This window comes from Sarcophilus harrisii, chromosome 2, assembly GCF_902635505.1.
Source record: "Sarcophilus harrisii chromosome 2, mSarHar1.11, whole genome shotgun sequence".
Lineage (NCBI taxonomy): Eukaryota > Metazoa > Chordata > Mammalia > Dasyuromorphia > Dasyuridae > Sarcophilus > Sarcophilus harrisii.
The window spans coordinates 649,244,364-649,272,339 of record NC_045427.1 but is presented as its reverse complement, the minus strand read 5'-3'; the positions used below and the strand labels follow the sequence as shown (position 1 = coordinate 649,272,339).

General features: G+C 39.0%; 1 protein-coding gene across 3 annotated transcripts in view; it reads left to right on the top strand.

Annotated features, from left to right (window-relative positions):
• PRKG1 (protein kinase cGMP-dependent 1) overlaps positions 1-27,976 on the top strand; it is a 1,288,902-nt gene that overhangs the window by 1,253,884 nt on the left and 7,042 nt on the right. For all 3 annotated transcript variants that reach the window (XM_031949481.1, XM_031949480.1, XM_031949482.1), the window contains 7 exons: positions 7,683-7,822; positions 9,758-9,847; positions 16,942-17,083; positions 22,833-22,996; positions 25,461-25,583; positions 26,055-26,117; positions 27,761-27,827. In XM_031949481.1, coding sequence (XP_031805341.1) covers positions 7,683-7,822; positions 9,758-9,847; positions 16,942-17,083; positions 22,833-22,996; positions 25,461-25,583; positions 26,055-26,117; positions 27,761-27,827 — 789 coding nt within the window. The remainder of the gene's footprint in view (positions 1-7,682; positions 7,823-9,757; positions 9,848-16,941; positions 17,084-22,832; positions 22,997-25,460; positions 25,584-26,054; positions 26,118-27,760; positions 27,828-27,976) is intronic.

The window sequence follows — 27,976 nt, the reverse complement described above, 5'->3', positions numbered from 1 at the left end:
GGAGAGGAATGACCTAGCAGGTCACTGACACGTGAAATACGTGTTTTAGCTCTCTTTGTTGACATTTTAAATTTTGTCTCCATGAATTGGTTGTGACAAGGGGTCAGTTATGTGTAATCTTATCTCCTTTGAAATATCGACTATGAAGGAGACACCGAAATCTGTGACCAAGGATGGTAGAGTTTTTGTAAACAAACACTGGTGGCCCGCTCTTTATCCACAAATCAGTGGGATAATGGAAGGTCTTCCCCGTGGGTCAAACCTGAGAAAGGGACCTTTTCCTGAGAGAGAGAGAGCCTGGGAAAGAGACCTTTTCCTGAGAGAGAGATCCTGGAAAAGGGTTGGTGACATTTGGCAGCCAAAATGGTATCTCAGACAAGAACACGCTCATCTCTGACAGGCTGAACACCAATGTGCACAGTTTGCTATGCTGAACTTTTACATTCCTGTGCATCTGCCAAGCTTGGAATCCTAGTCATTAAATTTCTGTTCAGCATAAGCCCTTTCCCATTTGTCCCCATCACAAACTTCTGGTGAACTTTCCCCATCCTATTTATAAGGCTGTTAACTTCCAGCATACGGAGGTCTATAAATAGTGAGGATGACGGTCCATGGGCCACACAAATATCTTTCCTAATAAAACCATGTGCTTTGGAAAACACACACATTTGCTCTCTTGTCCCTTCCTCTCAGTGCCTCAGGCCAGCCCTTAGGACTGATCCAAGTCTCCTCGTAGTCCTCAATTCTGAAAAGTCTATTAAAATCCCAGGCTAGTCGCAGGTGCTGCTATTTTTTTCAAATGGTTTTGAAGATGAAGGGTGGGTAACAAGTTTCATTGTCCAGAGAGCTTTGATTCAAATCTTCCATCAGATACTTATTAGTTCTGTGGTTCTAGGCAAAGGGCTGAACCTCTCTGAACTTCAGAAGTTCTCTCATCTTTAAATGAAGGAATTGGATTTGGTACCATTTAAGGTTCCTCTTCTTTCTAATGTCATAACCCAGTAAGGACAGAAATACACAGAACAGGGAAGATTCATGCCAGGATTACTTTCTGATGATCGTGAGAGACCAAAACAATGGCCACCTTGTAGAACACAATTTTTGATCTGGAAGAGAGTTCAGGGATCACCTGAAGCGAAGGATTCTTTCAATATTTTGGTATGTCATGGATTCCTTGGATAATCTGATGAAATCTATACACCTCATCTTTAAATAATATTTGTAAATGTATGAAAAATGCATATAAGTTTCCTAAAGAAACTAAAAGGTTAGTGAAAATACACAGCTATGATTTCATTTTCCCTTCCAAGTTCACAGATCTCTGACACATATCTTCAGATCTCTTGAGATCTATGAACACTAAAGTAAGACCACTGATCCAATCCCAGAGCTGTGTCTACATTGAAGTATCCATTAGTGGGGAAGGACAGGCGTATTTACTCACCATGGTGGCTACTTTTCCTTACCTTCAGTTACAGTTCTCTACTAAGCAGTCACCACCTTTCATCCCCCCTCCAAAACATATTAGACTTGACTCTTGATCACCACACATCTCTAGCTGTTTTACCCTCAAGTGAAAATAATCTTCTGTACTGATCTCTCTGGGACCAAACTAGATGGAACCTTGATTTGCTAAGAATCACACAGCTGGTCAGGAGAAGTGAGACAAGAAAGCTTTCTGACTCCAAAGGCAATGCTCTCCCATAAACAATAGGCTCTCTAAAAACAAAGAGGGAATTATTTATCAAAACCGGTGGACAGCTCCAGCATTTTTCATCTTGGTTGTAATCTCTTTGAGGGCAAGGGTATGTCATTTAATCAGAGTCTTGCAATGGAAAGGTCCCTCAGTGGTCACTAGTTGAAGCTATATATGAAAAACAATCTCCTCCACAATAGATTCAGAAGGTGATTGTCCAACCTCTGCTTGAAAGCGTCCCAAGAGAGGGGATACAGTAGTTTCTGTCGAGAGGTAGCTGTCATTGTGAGAAAGGGCGAGAACAGGGGATATTTCAGGGCAAGTTTTTTTACCTTTCCTAATGTTCCTTGTACTTAGCAGAGTGCCTGGCACATAGTAAGCACTTGATAAATGTTTGTTGATGACTGTCAACATTCTACTCTTTGTATGCTGGACGTTTTTCAGCTTCTCAATGTCTTTCCTAAAATATAGCCCTTACAATGGAACACAGAATTCCAAATGTGATTTCTTAAGAACAAAGAACAGGGGGACAATTGCTTTCCTCTGCGTGACGTGGTATCTCTGCATCCCTTTTCCTCAGCAAAATGCCATGCACATAGTGTGGATGTTTGCTAAATGAATGGATCAAAGGAGAAGCAATGAATTCCATTCTGATTCAGTTCAACAAGCATTAATAATCATCTACTGGGTGCAAACCCTGTGCTAGAATTTTAATCCAGACAATTCTTTCATGTAAAAGTGAATTCTCTGATTCTTTAACCCTTTCATGAAGAATCCAATCAATAAAACAATCTCCTCCTAATGGTGGATCCCCAATTACAGCCTGTGTCCATGTTGATTTTAGATTGATTCCACTCCTTCTTCCCCTTACGTTAAGCAGAATGACCTGGCAAGAGAACAATTCCTTTTTTGGCACTGCCCACATACAAAGATATGCTGAAGTTCCATATCTAAATACAATCAACAGGTGTCATTCCAAAGTTCTTTCAGTCATTTCTCCTTCTATTTAGGAAGCATTATTTAGGCACTTATTTAGGCACCTGCTAGCCCTATTCTAACAAATGGCCTGTCAACACCTCTATCTTAGACCCTATTATGTCCCTATAGGAATTAATCCCAAATACCAAAATGGAATTTCGATTTGAAGCAAACAATTTATGTGAAATGAGGTTTCAGATCCTATTTTAGATAGATGTTAGAACATAAATTTGGTTTTCAAAAAGGTGGATTTTAATGAAAAGAATGCAAAGAAATGATAAAACTCAGGTATCTATGTTTCATTTGTGCATCAGAATTCTGTTATTCTTCAGTTTGGGAAATCTATCCATCAATGCTGGTTTGAACCTACCTCTAAGTTAGTCTGGGAGAGAGAGGTTGGGTAAGTGGTCCATGACCTCCAGGTGGTGAGGGTCAGAAGGGAACCCCAAGCCTTAGCCTTCATGACTCCAGGTCAGACCACACGCCTCTTAAGCTGTGCTTCCTCATGTTCACAAAATCAATGTGAATAATATTTTAGGTCATCTTGCCCTTGATCTGAATTTTGGGACTGACAAAAATTCTGTGGAGTGAGACTGACAGGCTTATATATGACTTTACGATTGCCATTCCATGTGAGGATTTACTGGAGCTCACTGGATCCTCCAGAAGCAGCCTGTCACGTCTCTCTTTATTCCCCTTTAAGCTGTGTGACCTTGAGGAGGGGGACCTTCCAGTCCCAGATCTAGCAGAGAGCTCTCTTAGTCTTGCACTTAGAGAAAGAATAGTGCTCACAGTGACCGTTTGGGATGACAGATATCTTATCTGGGGAAAGGAAGAAACAAGATGATTGTCACTGTGTTGTGAGACAGTCCCCAGGCACACTCCGGTCTGAAGACCATCTCACAGGGCAATTGTGGGCCCCGGGCTGGAGTTGGAGGTCAAGATGGAAGGAACAATGAGCTGAGTTACTTCCTGTGCAATTCTGCCTCCCTAGTCCTCTCTATCACCTCACTTGCTGCCTTAAGAACCGGGGTACTACTGTCAAGCTCCAGTAGGGAACTATCTCTTTTTTCCAATGAGAGAAAGGAAAAATAAAGCAAAACGTAGTGAAGATTTGCATGTTTTCTCTTTCACCCAAATTTGCTATTTGTTGGGATCATTGCACAATGATTCCACCAAATACCAAGGAGGAAGGAAGTGTTTGTTCATCACAGAAAGGAGGAGGGCAAGACTCCCTGAACAGAGAGATTGTGGGATTCTAACTGGATTCCCATTTGGGGTTTTGTACATTGCCTCTTTTGAGGGATTCCTTTGGTATATGATAATGATCAGGGACTCAACTCAGTGTTGTGGAGAGAGTAGAATTTCAGAAGCCAACCATGTCCTCTGAAGAAGGCTCTTCCAGCCCCCAGAGACCCCCAGGGAGCAGAAGCCCACGGCTTTCCAAGGATGCCTGAACTTGACTCCATAACTTTTAACCTCCTTCTGCCTTCTTGGACCAAGTAGAAAAAGCCCGATCAATCCCATGAACAATGGCCCTTCACATATTCAAAGATGGTCAGATTCCGCTGACTTCCACTCCCTCGTGATCTGTGTCACATCAGACCTAGGGGTCTTCTTCTGTGACAGAAAGTTTGGATGGTGACCTCTTCAAGATCCCTTTGAGGTCTCACTTTCTGTAATTCTGGGGCTGCTAATTCACTTAGCTGACTGACAGAGTGAAGAAGACCTTGCCCATCTTAAAGAACAATATAAATGCCAGGTGTTAATTATTATTACTATGGCTACTGCTACTGCTATTACTGCTGTTGCTGCCATTATTACTATCCCTACTCCTACTATTCCTACCTCTTTTCTACTATCACTACTATCACTACTATTACAACTACTACCACCACTATTACTACTATTACTACCACCACCACCACTACTACTACTACTACTACTACTGCTACACTACTACTATTACTACTATACTACTGCTACTATTACTACTATACTACTACTACTACTACTTCTACACTACTATTACTACTAGTGGTGATACTACTACTGCTGCTGCTGCTACTACTACTACTACTATACTACTATTACTACTACTGTTACTACTACTATTACTACTATACTACTGCTACTACTACTCCTATACTACTATTATAACTATTGCTACTAGTACAACTACTGCTGCCACTACTACTCTACTACTATTATTACTACTGTTGCTGCTGCTACTACTACCGTACTACTACTATTACTACTATACTATTTTATTACTATTACTACTACTATACTACTACTGCTATTACTACTACTACACTACTATTATTACTACTATTGCTACTAGTACAACAACTACTACTATTACTATTGCTGCTACTAGTACAACAACTACTACTACTGCTGCTGCTACTACTACTACTGGTACTACTATCAGCACTACTACCACCACCACTACTACTATTACTACTACTACACCTTAAAAGGTTTTCTCATATTCTAATTCTGCAAGTGGGGTCTGACTGGAGAGCTTGTAGGAAGTAGATACCTTATGGATCAAGGACGCTGATGGTGTTTTGCAGTTATCCTTGTTGGTTATCACGGGGACTGTGATTTTGATGCTGTGACTTGCCTCAGAATTCTATAGCTGTGGTCTTTCTAGACTGATATCAGGCACTCTACTCAAATTTAGGGTTGAAGCAGCTCATGTCAGAACTAGTACGAGTCATTTTGCTAACTCATACCAGCCTTACCAGAAAAATGATTTTTACCTAAATTGTGTAATTTGTGGCTACATTGGGTTGTAGGGGCTCACAAAGTCCAGCTGCACTCTGACCTGATAAGGCCAAGTGGGAAGCATTGAATTTGTTCCTGGGGACCACTTTTCAGGCAGGAAATAGATAAGCTGGAGAGCATTCAAAGGAAAATGACCAGGATGGATAGGATTCTAGTCCACATCACAGGAAGTAGATTAAAGGATCTTGGGAAAGACTTTGGATGGGGCTGGAATAGGTCAGGATGGTCCATGAGAGCTATCTTCACTCACTTGAATGTTTGTTTGCCTCCAGCAGACAAAACTCAAAGCACAAGAAAAGGCCCATTTTAATCTTGACTAAGGAAAAACTTCCTAATAGTTAAAGTTATTCCAGAGCAAAAACAGACTGCTTCAGGAGGTGGGGGGGATTCCTGTAGCTCCATGGCCACAGTACCTGGCACAGAATCAGTGTTTTAAAATGTTTGCTGACTGATTCTCATTTTAACCTTTGAACAGTGGTTAGACTGTTCTTAATACGTCTCCACTTATTGGATACTTCATAAAGAGATTGTACAAACTTTAGGCTATGTAAGATCTCTCCTGGCTGAGAGACCCTCATCGAGGAGCCTACTTTGCCTGACTCTCGGCTCCAGAATTTGTGTATCCTGGCTTGAAACCATCCTCCCAGACAGCCATCTTGACCCCTTCTGTGGTGTCTTTCTTGCATCCCTTTATTTTTCATTATAAATGCCCCTGTCTGCCTGGTTTCAAAGAACTGCCCTCATCCTAACATCTTGACCTATTGTTTTCAAGAGTGGGCTAGCCAGAGAGCAGAGAATCTTTCAGCTGGGAAAGGCTTTTCGAAACTTCATTAAGCAAGCATCGCCCCCTCCCATCAGGCAGACAGGTTCAAGAAGGCTGCCAAAGACTGAGATCCATTAAGCTGAAATGCCCTGGGGTTCCATCTAAGCAACATATCCTGTTAACGTGTTTCCATTCTGAATCTAGGCTGCCCTCAAGCTCCTGAAAATGGCCCTTAGAAACGTTGGAACCATCCCTGAAGTGAAAGCAAGAAATCAAATGTGGCAAGCAAGGCAGGGAGATGGATTTCGCTAGTTAATCAGAAAGTTTTTAAGTCTTTTCCTGGAGCCACCTGAGCTTTGTTCTTGATTGCACTCAGAGAGACCCAGCAAACAAATCGAACACATCCAGAGTCCTGCTGTGCATAGCCCTAGTCAGGTTCCAGCCTTGTGTCCGGTCACCATAGTTAAAGTGGGATGTGAACAAGTTGGGGAGTAAATGGTACCAGTCCTCATCTGGAAGGATGCTAGTGCTAGTGCGTCAGGAGGATTTGTGGAAATCACCTTTAATATTTACAGTTTGAGTAACTTGGACTCAGTTTCCTCATTTGTAAATATCATATCGAGGGATGATATATTTAAAACTGGAAGGAATCCTCAAAGCCACCTTTATTCTTCACATGAGGATGCTAAGATTCAGAGAGAGAGTAGTGACTTCTTCAGTGTCATCCAGCTAGAACATATTTAAGAGTGAAATTTAAATCCATGTATTCCTAATTGCCCATCCAGTGCTTCCATAATACCAACTTCATATAATCATTATGAGGATCTAATGAGAAAATGTTTGTCAAGAGTTTTAAAAATCTTGAAGGGCTATATAAATAGGAGCTCCAGAATTGTTATAGGGAATAAATTATTAGGAGCTGTGCATCAAACATCAACAAAATCAATGAATTATCTTGATTATTTTGCATTTTATTTCACAGATTTCAATCCTTCCCTCAAAATCATCAGATTCTTCATTCACTTTCCCTATAAATGGACTCTAAATTTTCCCTCATCCTTCTAGTTCTTCTTCTTTCTCTCTGCATTATGTCATAATGATCTTTGTTGGCTATTTGACTCTCCTTTTACTCAATGGTTCTGATTTTATTATAGTATTCTTTTTCATTAAGATATCACCATTTGATGTCATTGGTGATTGAAGAACAAATGAATTCAGTCCTTCTCTGAGTTGATCTGACTCAGTTCAATTGAGATTGCTTTAAATTCAGCAAAGACAGGAGAAAGAAACTTAATTATAATCTGTAAGGCAATCTTTTGCATGTCATTTTTTTTTTTTTACTTTGGGTAAGAGTAATAAATGGTTGGCTCCCAAAATGGGAGATATGTTATATGGCAGAATAATCACCCCACTTTGTATCACTCACTAATGGATGATTTTTCTTTTATCCAGGTCCAGTTGAAAAGTGAAGAATCAAAAACATTTGCTATGAAAATTCTCAAGAAGCGCCACATTGTGGACACGAGACAGCAGGAGCACATCCGTTCTGAAAAGCAGATCATGCAAGGGGCTCATTCAGATTTCATTGTTAGGTAGGGTTGGCATGTCAGATTTTAGACCTATAGGACAGGTAGCAAGGAGAGATAAAAGGCATATTTGGGTACAAGTCCCTTCAATTTTATTTTAAAAATTTTGCCCACATTAATACCTCAATGCATACCCTAGTAAGAAATTTTCTACCTGTACTGATCAGTTGGGCTAATTCTGAGTTAAGGTTTTTGATTTTTTATTCTGTAACAATCTAATTTGTATAAACTTTATTGGTTTCACTATGAAACACACACACACACACACACACACACACACACACACACAAATACACACATACTTATTTTTTCCCAAACCAAGGGGAAAGTTTTCAGTACATTTTCAAAAAGTTTTCAGGGTACATGTTAAATGAGTTTCCTTAGTTCATGTCATATCCTCCTTCCAAATCTCTTTCTTCTCCATTCAGTTTCTCTCCTCAAAAACAATCTTCATCATTTCATGAAACTTCACTAAAGTCCTTTCCTGAATATTCACTGTAGCATAAAAATGACTTGAGAATCTCCAAAGCAAGCTCTAATCACTATAACTAGGATGGGATGACTGGGACTTTGTCCCTGGGTGATAAAATTTAGAGTCATGCTAGCAGCACTCTCAAGATTTTAGAAGAGGAGAAACAATGGACCTTGGAATCTACAAAGCAATTTAATACAGGGTTAAAATATTGGAGGCTATCAAATGATGATTTCCTCAACCAGACTATTGGTCATACTCTAAAGAAACTCTTCTCCATTCCAAACCCATCTTTATTCATCTCCATGATTTTCTTAGAATCAGTCTTGTGACATCCTACAGTCTTTGTCACTACCCCTCAAAAATTAATATAGGATATAATTTTGTGTCATTTTCCCAATACAAAAACTGCTGCTAGGAGCTCTGACTATGGAAAGTCCAACCAAACTGGGGGAGGACCACGAGTATAGGCCCAGTAACACACTGCACATCCTTTTACCAAGATTTGGAATGGCTTCTCTACAGGTTGCCCACAAAGTGACGTTTTTTTAACCACAACAGACCATTGACTAAGTTTTATAAGGGTTAAAATCTGTACTGATGAAGGAAATAGTCACACACATGAAATCATGGCTACCTGATATAGTGTAGAATTATGTTTATTATCTGTTTTCAAATCAAGTTCTTACTGTCCAAAGTTGTCCAGCCATGTTTTCCAATGAAGAAAAAAAAAGGTTGATTACTAAAACGCCCAGTTTTTCCTAAGAGTTTTTAGAACTTTCTTGCAATTTTTTTTCAAAGCTCCTGAATGATGTCAGAGAACTAAAGATGAGATCTAAGTCAACCAAATTTTGTTTACATGAGGAATGAGTTATTCTGCCCCCTTCAAAATGACACTTCTAGGGACAGACTAGGGTCTGTCCTCGCACAAATGGGACAAAATTGATCGATATAAATTATGATGGGATACTGTTGCGCTATTATAGGAGATGATGAGCAGAAAAACCTGGAAAGATTCCCAAGAGTTGATGCAAAGTGAAAAAAGAACCCCAATATTGTAAGATAATCAGCTGTGAATCACCAAACTCTTCTCAGTAGTGCAATGATCCAAGACAACTCTGGTTGACTTACAATGAAAAACACTATCCATACCCAGAGAAAGCGCTAATAGTGTCTGAAAACAAGAGGTCCAAGTTGTAGCAGAGTAGACTTGAATTTTGCTTTTTTTCTGGGTCATAACCATTGTTCCCATTCAAAGACACTCTTGGTACTGCTCCACCCTAATTTCCAAGAATTCTATATCAAAGAAAAATCCATACCCAGACCCTTCAGAATTATTACCAAGTTATTGTAGAAGGAAATCATTTAAATAACAGTTATTTTAGAAGGAAATTATTTAAATAACTGTTATTTTAGAAAGAAATCATCTAAATAATACTGTTTTTTTTTTTTTTGTTTGTGATCCACAGACTATATCGGACCTTCAAGGACAGCAAATATTTGTATATGTTAATGGAAGCCTGCCTAGGTGGAGAGCTTTGGACGATTCTCAGGGACAGGTAGGTCATTTAATGGGCTTCTGTCCAGAAGAAAACAACATTTGTAATGTTTCTCCCTATGAATGATAAAAATGATATGTGAGGTAGATACAAGAACAAAATTCTATGAGACATTTTGCCATAGATCCCTATTTATTGGACTATAGGCATGGGCTTTAGTCTAGCTCAAACATGAAGTTTGGGTCTTTTTTATGAACTTACTGCATCCCCGGAGATTTCAGCATTCTGGGAGCAAATACCTCTCTTACTATACCGTGTAGGTATCAGGAATGACATTTCCACTGTGTTTTTAGAGTTTACAAAGCACTTTACAATGCAGTTTCATTTCAGCAGCTCTTAGCAGTCTTGGGGAGGGGAGTTGTATACTTATTTTAAGGCCATTTTGTATGGAAGGAAACCAAAGCTGAAGTTGGTACAGTAAGTACCGCTGTCCAGCGTCCTACAATCTCCCATAAGGGCCAAAGGTCAGAGGGGAGATTTGAGCTCTGACCATCTTGAGCATCCTGTGCTCTAGGCCACACTATCCCTATAAATGACCACATTTGTTCTCCATTCTTTACTGGTCATACCTGATAGGGGTGACCCTTGGGATTTGACTAAGACAGCCTTCTATAAAGCGGTCAGCCTTCACCCAAAGCCTTCAGCAGACACTGCCCTAGATGGGATCAGAAAAATCAGAAGCACTTACAGGTGTCTCTCCTTCTTAGTGATGACTAAGGACATCAGGAAGTATTGACTTACAAGTGAATGGATTTAAGTGAGGCAGACCTATGCAAAGTCACTAGTCTCACTCCCTCCTGCAGAGTCACAAAAGTCAAAACTGGTCGGAACCACTTCCTAACTCAGTTCTCTAGGTAGAACTAGAGCTAAAGGAAGCTACCTCCGAGGCTTTGCCTGAGCCCATCACAATTGTGAGCTCTTGCTTCCATTTTACCCCCTTGTGGCTATCTCTTCTTGGCGAGTCATCTTTGTAAATTCTCACCACTTTGTCTTAAACGTATCCCAGAAAACATACAGACCTGGAGTTTCATCTCCACGATCAGCAGTTGTTCTTCAGTGTGTTTTATTGGTAGCCTTTGGTTTTATACCATGATCATTTCTACGTTTCTCCCATGTGCTCAACTCTGCCGTGTCCAAAAGAAAAAGCTAAGCAAAATCCACTAATACAGTGTCTAGAAATGGCAGCAAATGCAGTATTCCAAATCAGATGTGTTCTAAGGCCTCTCAAATCAGTGAAGGAGAGCCAGTTGTTAAATTGTTAAGTCTTGGAAATAGGTGGCCTCTACAAAACAGAATTTGATTTATTGTTTTATGGGTTAACAATGCAAGTTAAACTGAAGAATATATTGCATAGACATCCTCTCACCACAGAGCCAGTTGTTAAATACGTACCAACACATGCCTGAACCATGTGATCTCTGGAGTAACTTACAGTTTTAAGTCCTATGATTCTAAGCAGGTGCCCTCTCACTGCCCACCCAAATTCCTCCCCTGACATTCTCTTCATATTTTAACATGAGGAGCCCATGTCACTTCCTTCCTTGCTTGAGCTCTCCTAGTCTGCAGAGTATGGCTCCCTCACCCCGGCACCTAAATACCCCAAGCTAAAGATAGGATTCCTAGGGAGCCATCCTTGATTCGGGAATTTATCCCCTCCCTCTTAGCAACTCAAACCCTGCGAATGGTCTCCTGGGTCCCAGGGCTTCACAAAGCCAGAGAGACCCTTCTTTTGCTAGCGCCCGGAGATTTAGTCACTCTCTAGCCTTCACGGGTTTTATTGCTGTTTGCCTACGGAGATCTATGTATTATAGCATTAAATCAGTCAATTAATCATATGCCTACAATATGCGAGGCCCCATCTTGGCAACAGGAGGAAAAATGATTGAGTCTCTGCCCTCTAGGCCCTCAAGTGCATTTATCTCATTCTCGCTCTCTGTCTATCTCTCTCTCTCTGTTTCTCTCTGCCTCTGTCTCTCTCTCTCTGGCTCTCTCTCTCTGGCTCTCTCTCTCTCTATGTGTGTGTGTCTGTCTGTCGTCTCTCTGTTTCTCTGTCTATGTCTCTCTGCCTCTCTCTCTGTCTCTTTGTCTCTGTTTCTGTCTCTCTGTGTGTTTCTCTCTGTCTCTGTCTCTCTGCCTCTGTCTCTCTGTGTGTATTTCTCTCTGTCTCTGTCTCTCTTTGTCTCTCTCTCTGTTTCTCTCCGTCTCTCTGCCTGTCTCTGTTTCCATCTCTCTCTCTCTCTCTCTCTCTCTCTCTCTCTCTCTCTCTCTCTCTCTCTCTCTCTCTCGCTCTCTCTCTCTCTGTCTCTCTCTCTCTGTCTGTCTCTCTTTCTCCCTCTCTATCTCTCTGTCTCTCTCTTTACCTCTCTCTGGCTCTCTGGCTCTCTCTCTGGCTCTCTGTCTCTGTTTCTGTCTCTCTGTCTCTGTGTGTGTTTCTCTCTGTCTCTCTCTGTCTCTCTCTCTCTCTCTCTCTCTCTCTCACACACACACACACACACACACACACACACACACACACACACACACATTCTCTTTTTTCTCCCTTGGACACCACATAGAATTTGGAATTGCCTGTGCCCTAACGCATCAAACATTCAGAGAATTATAGATCTGGGGCTAGAATGGATTTTAGAGACCATCAAGTTCAAGCAGATGGAGCCTGAGTCTCAGAAAATATCAGGAACCAGGCTGATTTAATAAAACTATTAAGTCTAAGAGGCAGAATTTGAATTCAGGTCTTCCTGATTCCAGAGCCACTTGTCTGGCCACGGCGCCATGTTGCCCTTAATGGACTTGTCCATATTGGGACAAGGGCTCCAGGAAGATGTCTTCTGTCACCTCGCTTTCTCCCCAAGCAGCCAAGCAGAGCCCTCTGCACACAGGCAGTCCTCGGCAAATGTTGCTTTGTTTTTAATCACTTGGTTGATTTTGCTGGTTCATTTTACCCCCCAAAGCAAAAATAGAAAATGACGGCTCCTCCATCCAAATGTCACAATATACCTGGGAGAGCAGGTGCATCCCTAACACCCATTTCTCCTTCTCTCCAGCCCAGCCTCAGCTTTGCTACCCTCAGTATGTGCTCTGCTTGTCCCTGTCACAGCTCTGATCTCCATTAATCACCAAAGACCATTAAGTACAGCTGACTCTGCCGACGGCTCACGATGTGAGCTGGGGCACCTGCTGGACCTCTCTGAGTCTCATTTCCTCAACTATAAAGAGAGGGTCTTGAATTAGCTGATTCCTAATATCTCTTCCTTCTATTCTAGCAATTCTGTGATGATTCCACTGTGTCTTTTGAGTTTCCTTCCTTTCCAGACACTACCCTCTGTGTGCTGGTCTAAAGAGACAGAGCTAAGATAGGCTTTATGGTCTGGATTTGGTACCCCAACTTTTTACTTCTGGAAGTTATGTTTTAGAAGATGTGAGTTGACCGATGATATATCTAAATTCATAGAATTTAACAAAATTAATTAGATAAATATTTAGCAGGTGCAAAAGACAGTCACAGAGAGACACAGAGACAGGCAGAGAAACACACACACACACAGAGACAGAGAGACAGACAGACAGACAGAGACAGACAGACAGACAGAGAGACAGAAAGAGAGAGAGAAAGAGAGAGACTGAGAGAGAGAGAGACAGAGAGACAGACACACACACAGACAGAGAGAAGATGTAGGGGATGAAATTAAATTAAACTGAGATGCTAATTTAGAGAGGGAAAAGCTCTGAATTCAAAGTCTAGCTGTACTGCTTAGTAGCGGTTGAGCAAGTTCCTTCATCTCCTTGGATCTCACAGTTGCCTCATCAGTAAAACAATGGCATGGACCATTAAAGAATTTGAGTGGGGAGCTCAAGCCCAACATGAACCTCACCAGGAACCCCCTCCCTCACATCCCCAACAAGCTGTAACTCATTGCCTTCAAGGTGCTCACGTTCTAGCCAGAGTGGTCAGATGTACCAACAACTAACCTGCCCTTGACATTAGCTACAAGCAAGCCACTTAATGTCTTTCAGCCTCAATGTCCTTATCTATAAAATGGGAAAAATAATCCACCCTACGGGGCTGTAGTAAAGTTCAAATGAAAGAATGTATGTAAAGACTTCTGAAAAGATCACAACGCTACACAAAATCAGTTATTGTTATTGTCATGGCTAATGACAAAAGTACAGTAGAGATAAATGCATTGCTTTCTTTTTCTGAAAAAAATTTGATGTAACTGAATGATGTTTTAATCAGTGTGATTCACATGTGAAAGAAATAGATTCACACTCAAAAATGTGTTATTTGTATATAATGAATTATTTTCTTTATTACAAGTATTCACTAGATCTTTAATGTCAGGATTGAATGACTTTATGTTAATTGTCATAATAAATACTATTGCATGATAGAGCAACAACTAGGAAATCAGGAAGACCTCCCTTAAATCCTCAGTGCCTCTAGACAACTCACTAAGAAAGGAAGTTATCCAGTAATCATTAAATGCCTTTAATGGAGGGACTTTCCATACAGGGAATATAATGAAGTCTCGGGTCCAGATCTGAGGAGTGGGGGAAGGGAGAAAAGATATTAAATAATCAATTGAGGATTTAACCTTTTGGAACCAGTCTTCAACTTTCATTTAAAGATGTCTCCGGGTATATCGTCACCTCCCATTTAAAGAAAGACATTTTCTGACATGTTCTTCTTGGGCATTTATAAAAGCTACAATCAAATTTAATTGGCTCCTGCCCTTGCATTCATCCATGCAGGAGATTATTTGAATCCAGTTCTTGGGTGAGCTAAGATAAGATTTGACATTGTCACTTTTTGAAAAGAACTGGTTTTCTTTTCAAAATGGGTTTCACCTCTGTGATTTTATTACTGAAACTAAATTTGTCCTACAAGGAAATCTCTCAGTCAGTCGTTCTTTGTTGACTAGCCATTGTTGACGATCAAAAAGTCAATATGTCCATGTTCCTGTTAGAGTTCTTTCACATTTGTTATATCCTCTGTTGCTTCTGAAATCTGTTTAGATCAAGCACTCCTGAAAAAATTGACCATTCTGGTGACCGGATGGTAATTAAGTTTCCCAGTCGTATCTAACTTAATATTGGTGTCTACTGCCATCTAGCTATGGAAAGAATCATTTTCGATGAAGTGATTTGAGTTTCTCAGTCTATTAATTTGTCACGGAGAAGACCTCACTGTCAAGTGTAGCTAATATTTCAAAGAGCTATAGAATACGTGATATATTTGTTCTAGCCATTTTCTAAATTTGTTAATAAAAACAGAAACAAGAGTGCTTTGTAGCAAATTTGAGACTGTCACTTCCACAGCCAATGATAATTTTTCATTTTTATTTTGTTGTAAGTAACTCTGACATGTCTTAATGCGATGACTTCTACAGATTGGATTCAATTTTCAAAACTTATCTAAAATTACTATTTAGTGATGAAAGTTATATCATTGATTTTTTGTAATGATTTCTATCTCCTACAACTTTGAGGGAGCCTCAGGTGAACCTTACATATTTTACACCAAGATAATTCTCCGAAGTAATAGATCATCTCATTTAAACTCATTGTTAAGTTAGCTGAGAGCCATTGCTCATCAATGGCTTGACTTCCTGCTTCCAGAAGACCCAGTTATTGTCAAAGGGGTTACATAGAGTCAACTATAAGCTCTTGAGGACAGTCAATGTTTGATTTTTTTTCTTTAAATCTCAGTCACTGACTGATAAAATACAGAATATGGAGTTTTTCCTTTTATAATTTCCATAAAAAGCTGAGTATATTTTAATATGGAGCAGTAGGAAAGTACATGATATTTAGTCAAAGGCCCCGAGTTCAAATCTTGTCTCTGCTCAGGAAAGGGTAAGACCAATTGTATAACTAAAAGGCCTTTCTAGTTCTGCCATTTGGTGATTAAGACATTCAGTCTTCTCCCTTCACTCAATCAGCAAACATATATTAGAAGAATTCTATGTGCTAGGAATCATGCTAGGCAAAGGTAGGGGATACAAAGACAAAAATGAAAATGTCCCTGATAGAAACTATTATTATCTTCATTTTACAGATGAGGAAATGAGGCAGATAGCAGTTAAGTGATTTGCCCCTGGTCATACAACTAATACATGTCTGAAGCTGGATTTTACTGACTTAAAGCTCAGCCCAATGTTCTGTGTGTGTGTATGTGTGTGTGTGTGTGTGTCTGTGTGTGTGTGTGTGTGTGTGTGTATTATAACAACACAAGATAATGAGATATGCACAGTGCTTGTTACATAATAGGTATTATGTAAAGGCTAAGTATTACTATTGTCATCATGATTATTAGCATTAAAATGCTCTCTAGACTTTGCTGGAAGTTAGCCTTCAAAAATATTGCCCAATTTTTTAGACAAATTTTGGGATTGAATTCCCAGCTGCTCCTTAGAACCTGCCACTAGATGCTTTTGTGATGTGTTGTTCACTGGAAGGAATACTTTGATATAAGATCATCAGATTGTGGATTGGGAGCTGAGGGAGCCTTTGAGACTGCAAAGTCCTACTGGTAGCAAAAGGACTAGATTCAAAGCTCAGGATTTGAATCTTCTTTCTGGCCTTTACTACTTCTATGTTCAACCTCTCTGTTTCTTCTTCTCTAAAAAATGAGACTCAATAATACTAGTAGTACCCAGCACACACAGTGTTTTTAAGTATTAACTAATCACCAAGCATTTAATAAGTACCTACTATGTGCCAGGCCTTGTGCTAGGTACTGAAGATTCAAATGCAAAGGGCAGCTCTTGCTCTTAAATCAAAGCAAATCAACAAAGATTGATGTTCCAAGCATTGGACTGAGTGCTGGGTACCCGAGTTCCTGCTCTCAAGGAGCTCCCACTCTAATGGAGGAAGCAACATGCTGACAAGTATATGTCTTCCAACAGGAAAATAGAATAAGACAATGTCCTGAAAAGGACATCGCAAAGCTTAAGGAAATATATAAATATCAGCTGTCACTCTGCCTTGTGAATTCATCAATTCTTTGGTCTTTGGCCAGAACAAAGCAAAGTCTGTGACTCTATTGGTTAACCCATTCTATGGCTCCATTTGCTCTGTTTTCTCTTTCCCAGAGGTTCATTTGAAGATTCGACAACCAGATTTTATACTGCGTGTGTGGTAGAAGCGTTTGCCTATCTGCATTCCAAAGGAATCATTTACAGGGACCTCAAGCCAGAAAACCTCATTCTTGACCACCGAGGTTACGCCAAACTGGTCAGTATTTTTTGCGGCTTGTTTCCCCACGGGGATGATGACCCTTCACATGTGAAATTGGTCTCACGGCCCTGGTGTGAACATTTCCCCTAAAAGTGACTCATTATTGCCCTTCAGCCCCTGTGTTCATAGCCATGCATGTTGTTCCGGAATTATGGGAAAAAAAAAAAGGACAAGGACATTTTGAAGTTGTAGAGCACCAAGCTGAAACCATTGACTGTTTCAGCATTTGTTATGTTCTATTCTCAGACTTGGAGGGATTGTAGAGAAGTAATCTTCTTCAGACATCTTCCATCCAAAGTAATTGTTTATTATCAATTATCCGGGAATATTTGAAGCCATTTTTAAGAATGTTGATACCCCCTGGAATACCCTTCCTTTCTATTTACTCCCCTAAGTGCCCATTCCCTCTATCTTTATCCTATCTCAGCTAAACACAGAATCAATCAGACCCTTGATCCAACTATCACCCATATCTGTCAGAACTCCTTAATTCACTTTAGAAATCCCACTCTTTCACTATAGTCACTTAACGGTCAATCTCTCCTTTTTCCTTGTTTCTTTTTGACTTCTTTTCCATCCTCATTTCAGCCTCTGATCCTTCTATCTTGTCTCTCACTTCCTCACCCCTGCTCTGTCTTCACTTTCTGTCTTTCACAGTCTTGAACCTGTGACTAATCAGTTCAAGCAAATTCCTTTAAACTTCTTGCCCTCTGTCCTATTTCTAAACCCCAATGCTCCCTCACCCTAATTATCCATTTTATACTTCCTCACACGTTCCTTAAAGAAAGAAAATCAATCATTCAGACTAGGCCATAGACTAAGATTAGAGTAACTAATCTCACTGCTGCACAGAAATCCTTTTATTCCTTCCCAAATGGCTCTATCACACCTTCCCTAGCAACTATGACCAAATCTTTCCCTTGTTTCTCCAATTCCTAAAGTACATCCTCCCCATTCTCTTAGCAGAGAGAAAGTCCCTCAAGTTCTCAGCACAGAATTTTCCTGAGAAAACAAAAGCTGACATCCCATGTTCCTCTTTCTCTCTCATTCCACGTTGCCTCAAAATCTTTGCTCCTCATTCTCTACCATCAGCTTCTTTGTTCCAGTCTCTGACAAAGAGCTGGTCCCGCTCCTTGCCAAGGCCGAACCATCACCTTCTGCTCATGATCTTATTCTTCTGCCCATCCATGATACTGCTCTCTCGTGCTTCTCTTCCTAGAAATCAGACCGCTCTTCTTCATTCTCCTTTGCTAGGTCTTCCTTCGGCTCCTATCTGTTCACTTTGAGCATCCCATAATGTTCTCTTTGGGATCCTTTTCTGTTCTCTTTGCATACTTTCACCCTAGTTTCATCAGGTCACATGGGATCAGTTATTATTTTTGCATAGCTGATTCTCAGAGCTTTATTCCTGTTCCTAATTTTTTTCCCTGAGTTGTTTACCAACTGCTTTCTGGAAACCTCCAACTAATTGTCCTGTGGGGGCATCTCAAACTTAACCTGCCCAAAATGAAACTCATTATTTTCCCCATCAAACCATAAAACACAAAACACAAACAGGCACATATATACGTACACCCCCCCATCTGTCTCCTAGGGCATCACCCCAGAGTTCACAGTTTTACTGTCATGCCTCATTATCCTTCCTCTCCAATTACACATCCAATTAGTTTCCATGTCTAATTGATCCAACCTCCACACCATTTCTTGCATCTGTCCACTTCCCTCCCCTCACAAAACTCCTACTGGAATTCAAGCCTTTTCCAATTGATCTTCCTGCCTCTAGTCTTTTCCATCAATCCCTTCCACAAATTTGACAAATTCATGTTCCTAAAGCATATACCAACTATATGAACCCCTGCTCCTCAAACATCTCCAGCAGCTCCCTATAGTAAATCTAGGAGAAAACCCTACATCTTATCCTGACATTTGCAGCTTTCCACAAGCTGATCCTCACTTCCCTTTTCAGTTTCTTTTATCTTCTCCTTTATCTCTTTTCTGTTCTAGTCAAACTAGCCTGGAAAGTCGTATTCTATGTGTGATATAGAATTGGACAAGTGAATCCCCTATGTCTGAAATCCCCATCCTCCTCTTCTCCAACACACAGAAATCCTAGCCCAATTCAAAGTATTTAATGCACTACTTCCTACATAAATCTCTCCTAATTCTTCCAGTTATTAATACCTTCTCCCTGCCTACATAAATACTTTGTATTTCTTATTTGTACGCATGCCTACCATTATAGAATGAAAAATCTATCTAAATAAATATAAGTTCTCCGAAAGTAGGAGTTATGTCATTTTTATCTTTTTATGTTTTGTTCCTATCATAATGTCTGAAACACAGTAGTTGATTGATATTTTTAATTAAATTGAATTATGTTTAAATTTCCTTAGGGAAATGATTTTGAGGGCTTTTTAAAAACTACTTTACTCAGAGGATTCTCAACATTAGCTAATCTTACCCAGTAGTAGCTCAGCTGTTCAATTTGATGAAAAAAAGCAACTTACTTAAAAAAAAAATTAATGGTTGAATTTATTATAAACTTCAAGAAAAATTAAGTGGTACATGATAAAGATTCACAATTCACCTGCAGATTTATTTTATGTCCTATTTTATATATGAAAATGCTCAGGGAGTTTTAGTTTAAGCTCCATATTTTTTAAAAAATTAAAAATTAAATGAATGAATTGAACTAGATGAGCTTTAGGGTATTTCTAGCTGGAATCTGATCCAGTCACTGTCAGTGTCTTTTTTGGTAATTATTTTTTATTTTGAATTTAAATTCAAAATGAGAAAAGGGGGGGTTGCTGTACACACACCAGACTATAAGAGAAGATTTAACATAAAATAATAAATTTCCATTTCAAGGAAACCTATATAATAAATATCACACATTGTTTTCAAAACTGCTCATGTTTTCTTTGTTTCCTTATTGGTTTTCTTTTGTTCTCTACTGTGCATTTTTTATTTTATTTTTTCCCTCCTTCTCTCTTATACTCTAAAAAAAGACTCCAATTAAGAATGGATATATATGTGTATATAGATATATGTGTGTATACATATGTATATATATATATGTGTGTGTATATATATGTATATATCTGTACACACATACATATACATAGATATGTATAAACATATACATGTATATCTAGATTTATACACATAGTTTATTTTTCCCTTCCCTCTCTCTCCCATTCTAAAAAAAGACTCCAATTAAGAATGGATATATACACATACACATTTATATACTCATATACATAGATATCTATAAACATATACAAATATATCTATATATCTATATTTATACACATATACACACTCACACACATATATGTAAGACCATAAGATGCTTTTTTCCATCTGTTATCTGTTTCTCTGAAAGTCTATAGCATCTTCCTTCATAAATCTTTGCATGATTTTTTCTGAATCAACCAACTTATCATTTTCTATATTACACAATATTCCAACCCAATCACATCCTGTCTGAGAGATTTCTATGAAAGTTCCCCCTCCCCAATTTTCTGCATTTCTTCTGTTCTTGACCACAGAGGTTTTATTTACACAAGAAAAATTTAATTTAAAATAACTGAATTTATTCTTTTTCTACTTCAACAAATTTCTTACCTTATAATAAAGTTTAAAGTCTGATACTTCTGGATTTACTTCCTTTATATTGTTTTTCTCTGGTTTCTTTGAAGTTCCTGACCTTTTGTTCCTCTAAATGAACTTTGTGATTATTTTTTCTAACTCAGTAAAATAATTTTTTTAGTAATTTGATTGGGAAGATATTAAATAAATAGATTAGTTAGGTAAAATTGTCATTCTTAAATTATATTGTCCATATCTACCCATGAACGATAAATATTACTTAACTTACTAATTTTTAAAATCCTTTTAAATTCATGTTTTATCAAGCCTTTACTGTGTCCAAAGCTCTGTTTCAATTGTCACTGTATTAAAAAAAAAAAAAAAAAAGGAAATGACTGAACTCAAGAATCACACTGGATGAAAATCAGCAAATCTTAGGTATTCCAAGCTTCTCAGTATCTGGATTGGTATTAAATTAGAGTTGGGTAGAGATTTTTGTGCTAAATTTGGTTATTTCAAGATTGAAATTTATAATGATTCCATAGTTCTCAAGGAAATTATATAATTGTTCAAAAAGTTCTACCTGCTTCACCAGGGCTTGATGAAATGCTATTTGTTAACACCAATAATAATCCCAATATTTGTCAACAAATATTATATAAGCCCTCAGACCATCAGAGTGTAAAGGCCCTCGGTGGTCATATGCTGCAACTGAGACCTGACCAAGATTGGTGTCTACAATGTCACCAACTAATGGTCACCCAACCCTGGTTTAAAAATTTTCCATGAGAGGAAACCCAGAGAGCTCTCCTTCTTTTAGCTATGACACTAGGCAAGCCATAGAGCTAATCTTCATCTTAGTTCCTCTTCTGAGCAAGAGGAGACTGCTTTTTGGCCTCTGAACTCTCTTTCTACTCTAAGTGAACAATTTTCCAAAGAAATCCCATTTCTGATTGGGATATTTTCTCTTTTTTCCCCTCCATCAAGACTAAATTTGCCTATTTGCATCTTCTACTTTGGAGACTCCTGTAGCCAAAGGGAACAAATTTATCAGTTGTTCAGTGAGTTTTATCAAGTCCTTATAATGTAATGAACTTCTTGTTGGGGATACAAGAAAGAAGAAAGAATCACTGAGATGATGAGGGCATGTAATAATTGGACATATCTGAGATACATGCAAAGGAAATTGGAGAAGGGAAAAGGGAAGAGAGATCAGAAAAGTTCCCACAGAAGGTGGAAGATGAACTGAGTTTGAAAGGAAGCCAAGAAAACTAGGGAAGCGAAGACATGACAAGGGATACTCCCATGCCAACTAGAAATGCTTAAAGACAGCTATCATCGTGTTACATTATTGAATGATTAGTCATTTAATATTTAATTAATGATAAGCTTAAATTAAAGTAGGTAGGAAGTGTCTTCAGGTGTCCAGATAGTCCAAGAGACAATGGATCAACAGATCTGGTTAAAATGGGATTAAATGACAAAACAAGGAAAGCAACTTAGTTTAAAGAGGTAGCTGATAGTGGATAGAGCTCTGGGCCTGGAGTCAAAAAAATCCAAGTTCCAATCCAGTCTCAGACACTTCTCACTATATGAGGGCAAGTCACTTCACCCCTGATTGCCTAACAAAAGGATCCACTGGAGAAGAAACTGGCAAGCTACTCCAGTATCTTTGCCAAGAAAACCCCAAATTCCGCCACAACTGAAAAAATGAATAACCAAAAAAAAAAAAATTAGTTCAGAATTCCTTCTTTGTTCAGATAACAGCAAGCATTCTTGTTTAAATGAATATTATGCTATATTTAAATCACAAGAAAGATCTAAAGAAGAGAAGTGTGGTGGGCATGGTTAAGCAATGTTTGAATCCTAATTAAAAAGTTGTCTTTGTTGTTGTCGTGGTTATTGTTTATGACAAAAATGAATCATTTGCAGAAGACAGGATTATAGGATCCAGGATTCCTGAATTTATTTTCCCTTTTATCACTATCTCCATATTTTAGTTCAACTTTCCCAAGTAGGCCCTTGTGCTTATCCTTTGATTAAAATCAATGAAATCGCATTTTATAGGTTTCAACTGGCCACTCTCCCTCCGCGTGGAGGAGCAGTTTGCTTTTGTGTGTGCTTATTTTCTCTTTTCTTTGCTTTTTGCTTCTAGGTTGATTTTGGCTTTGCAAAGAAAATAGGATTTGGAAAGAAAACATGGACTTTTTGTGGGACCCCAGAGTACGTAGCTCCTGAGATCATCCTGAACAAAGGTCATGACATTTCGGCGGACTACTGGTCGCTAGGAATCTTAATGTATGAACTCCTGACTGGCAGGTATGAGCATTGAGATGAGAAGTGTGGGTAAAAATGGGATAGCCAGACATGAAATGGCTCTGCTCTTGTCTCTTTTATTAGGACGCTTCCAGAGGAGCAAATTCCCATAGATTCACTGAATTTTAGAGTTGGACATTACCTCAACAGCCATTAATCCAACCTGTATAGGAAAGGAATCCCCACTATTAACATACCCAGGTCTCCTACTGAAAAGCCCCTAAGAACAAGTTGACTCTCACCTCCCAAGGCAGCCCTCTCTGGGATGGCCTGGAGCCATCTTGGTCTACACTAGTGCCTTTCTAACTTTCACCCAGTGTTCATTAGAACAAGGATATTCCTTTCTTTCATGTACTTGAAACCAACTATCATATACACCCACCCATCCACCCAGCTCTTGTCTTCTCCAGATTAAATATTCCCAACTCTATTATCTGATCTTCACATGATACAGATTCAAGGCCCTCCACCGTCTTGGATGCCTTTCTCTGTATGCTCTCTACCTTCCCAAATGTGTTGAAGATCTAAGAATTGCGTGGGAGAAGCTAGGAGGTGCAGAATGGAGCACCAGCCCTGAAGACAGGAGAACCTGAGTTCAAATCTGGCCTCAGACACTTAACATTTCCTAGCTGTGTGACCCTGGCAAGTCTCTTAGCCCCAAATGCCTTAGCAAAAAAAAAAAAAAAAAAAAAAAAAATTGCCTGGACATGCAGATTAGTGGCTGCCCTGGTGTCCTGTGTACATTTGATATGGCATCTCTTTTTCCCATCTGATTTGTTAAAAAAAAAAATCGCAAATCCAAAATTTCAACCCAAACAATTTCCTCCAAAAAGTCTGTCCCCACAGTCCTAATCTGCTTGCATCGATTTCCCATGTACTCTCCCTGGTTAGATAACTTGGCCTTTCTAACTCTACATCCTTTGATTCTGTGATTCTCTGACACTGATAATTCTATCCTTGTTGAGATGTTTCATTATTTCAAATGAGCCTTCATGGGCTGAAATGTAATTCCAACCACTCATTCTCAGTTCCAGGCTCCCTTTTCATGCATCCTCGTATCTGTTTCCTTTCTGAGAAATTGGTCATTATTGGCCCTCATGGGCTCTTCCCTGAGCTATTGTTTAGCCTTTTATCGGCCTCTCTGCCTCTAGTTCCTCCCCTTGACAATCCATCATCTAAGCATCTGTCAAATCAACGTGCTCAAAGCACGCCATCCCTGCTCTGGGATAAAAATACATCATTTCAGCATTGACACTCCTTCCCCATCTGACCCCTGGCCACCTTGTCAGAGCCCCCCAGGTTCTACCATAGGGCACTTCTTGCTATTGCCCATACACATCATTCCATCTCCCACCTCCATGCCTTTGCATAGACCATCCTTCATACCTCCCCCTTGCATTTTATTATGTATTACACAATGCATATAAAATATATAATATTATATACATTATAATATAATAATATGGATATTATATAATACATAATACATTATGCATTAATAGGTATAGACCTATTAAAAGCTGTATATTCTCTCTAGGCCTGGGTTAAACACTCCTGCGTGAGACTTTTCTTCATCCCTTTGATGGTTAAGATCCTCCCTCCTCTCCCCAAGATACTGTATGTCACTGGGCAGTGTATAGGTTCCCCACAGAATGGAAAGGCTGGGATCGTTTTTTTTTTTTTTTTTGTGCCTTGCATAGAGACCCTCAGCCTCTCTTTCACCCAGAACCGTGACTGTATCTGCATGGGGTTCTTCCAGTAAGGAAACACCCTCCATCAAGGCACATCAGCATGAGTTCTGCCAATTAAGAGTCTTAAAGTGTTTCTTGAACCGCTGAGATCTTGAGTTACCCAAGGTCATCCAGCCAGAAGCAAGATTCGAATCCAGATTTTATTCTAAGATCAATCTTCTGTCCACTCTACCAAATCCCATGGATTAGAAGGATGCATTGAAATTGATCTTTGAGCAGGTATTCTAAGGATACCAGATGCTTACAGAGAGGGCATACAGTGGGCAAAGGGGCTCTATACAGAAGCCTGACCCACATCCCAGGGCCCAGGTTCACACTCCAAGACTGGAATTCATGATATTTTGCATCCTACTACTCTCCTATATTCAGTTCAATTCAGCAAGTGTGCATCAAGCCCTTGCCCCGGAGTTGCAAACAATAAAAATGGAAGTAATTCCTATCATCAAGGATCATGCTTTCTATATGGGAATTAAAGAACATGTACATGGAGAAGTGAATCCAAATCATTAGATTCCCCTGTCCCATTGATTGCTCACAAACACACTCCAATATCAATTATTTAACTTAATCACTTATTGAGTCCCTGACATGTGCCAAGGATTGTGCAAGTTACCGGGGATGTTTTTTGGAGTTAGTTTTTATGACATGTTTAGAAAAGAATTCTTTACAGAATGAAAACCTAAGAAAATGTTACTGTTTTATTCTTTTCCTTCAAGTCCTCCTTTCTCAGGCCCGGATCCTATGAAGACCTATAATATTATATTGAGAGGAATTGACATGATAGAATTTCCAAAGAAGATTGCCAAAAATGCTGCTAATTTAATTAAAAAACTATGCAGGTAAACAATTCAGCTTTTATTTTGATCCTGTGTACCTCAGTCCCTTGTCTTCCAAAGTGTGTCTGCGTGTTTAGAAAGTAATTTATATTCCTCCCCCCTTTTAAATTTAATAGGTTAAATATTAATATTTAAAATTAAATTAAATAATAAGGTTGACTGGTTCTATATGACTTCTGAGATGCCTTCCTATTCTAGAATCCTAAATAATTTTCTCCTTGTTTCAGAAGCTGGAGGTTAGCTACCTTCTTTGTAAGAAAATCTTTTCATTACATGAAACCTTTTACATAATTCAATTTACTTTAATGTAAAAATTAATAAACAATATTAAAAATAAGTAAATTGTGCTGGAAGCATGTGCTTTGTAAAGAAGGTAGTGAGATTTGGGAGATTTTTATTGTATACAAAGTGAATCAATAATTTGTGTTAAAATAAGAAAGTGAATTTTTTATCTTTCTATCATTTTCTTTATAGGGACAATCCATCGGAAAGATTAGGGAATTTGAAAAATGGAGTAAAAGATATCCAGAAGCACAAGTAAGTGTCCTTTCCGGGTCTCAGTGATCCTGACATGTGCTTTTGCTCATCAGATCTGAGGGGCTTTTACGCAGAAAGAGAGGAGGGGGAATTGGAGTTCACCTTCCAGAATGAGAATGGGCATTGGGATGAGCTATCTAGGATGAGCTATCTAAATAATGCTTTCTTATACAGCAATAATATTCCATGGCATTCATAAACCACAACTTATCCAGCCACTCTCCAACTAATGGGCATCCACTCAGTTCTTTGCCACTACACAAAGGGTTGTTACAAACATTTTTGCACACATAGACCCTTTTCCCTTTTTATGATCTCTTTGGGACAGTCTTGGTAGAAACACTGCTAGATCAAAGGATATGCACAGTTTTATAGTCCTTTGGACATAGTTCCAAATTGCTCTCCAGAATGGTTGAATCAGTTCATAATTCCACCAACAATGTATCAGTGTCCCAGTTTTCCCACATCCCCTCCAACATCCATCATTATCTTTTCCTGTCATCTTAGTCAATCTGAGGGGTGTGTAGTGGTACTTCAGAGACAACAATACTTTCAATTTCTACAGTTCTGTGCCTGTAGTGCCCATACTTCAAAAACCACTTCAACTTTTCATTTGCTTATTGTCCACATTTTATCTCAAGGATGCAACTGTCATTGCCTCCTCTCCAGTAAATATTCAACAAATCCAAATTCCCATATTCAACAAAGATCGATTAAGCATTTACAATATTCTACACAATATACTAAGCATCAAGAATAGGAAGATGAAAGTAAAATAGTCCCTACCATTAAGGAGTTTACATTCTATTTTGAAGAAAATCATATATTCATTGTCAATTAAATACAGACTGTATACAATGTTGTACAAGGAAATTTCCAGGGGGTGACCCAAGAATAAGGAAACCTCTCTGGTTGGAAGTGGGGGAAAGTCTTCCTTTTCTGGTCTCCTCCCCATAAGAATTAAAAACTTCTGTTCCTTCTTGTTACTTTGAAAGGAACAAAGGGAGCCTAGACCCCCTCTTCTCTTACTATGCTCTAGAAAAACCAGGATTATATTTGAGCCTTCTGCCTTGGAGCTGGAGATCCAAGTGTCTGGGTACCTCTGTGCCTAATGCAATATTCTACAAGCAAGAGGAGCTCAGACCAAAGATTGGTCTATGAATTCTTTTAAAAAGGCAAACTAAACTGCTTATTTGTCTTGCTAATATTTTTACTTTTACCGATAAACAAAGTGATATAATTCCTTGGCCAAGATTGCTCAACCCCTTGGTAGCAAAATGAAAATAGTTAGCCATACAAGTTGTTAGCCATACATACCTATGATAATGACTATGGATTGATGCAGTGAATAAAGTGGCAGGCCTGGGTCAGGAAATCTGGAGTTCAAATTTGACTTCAGACACTTAGTAGCTGTGTGATACTAGGCAAGTTGCTCAACCTTATTTGCTTCAGTTTCCTTATCTATAAAATGAGCTAGAGAAGGAAATGATAAAGTACTCCGATACCTTTGCCAAAAAAACCTCAAATGGAGTCAAGAAAGAGCCAAATACGACTAAAATGACTAAACAACAATCATAAAAATGATCCAGAAACACCAGTATAAAGATAAAATGCTCTGAATTATCTGTTTGTTCCCTTTACAGATGGTTTGAAGGCTTTAATTGGGAAGGCTTACGAAAAGGTACCTTGACACCGCCTATAATACCAAGTGTGAGTAATTTCTCTAATCTGCCATTGTGTGTCTGTCCTACTCTTTATTGGAGATTATGAGTCAATAATTCCTTTGAGTTACAGAAGTCTGTGTCAGTCAAACAAATACCCTTGGAGATCTTCCCATGCTGGGTAGATCCAGAGACAAA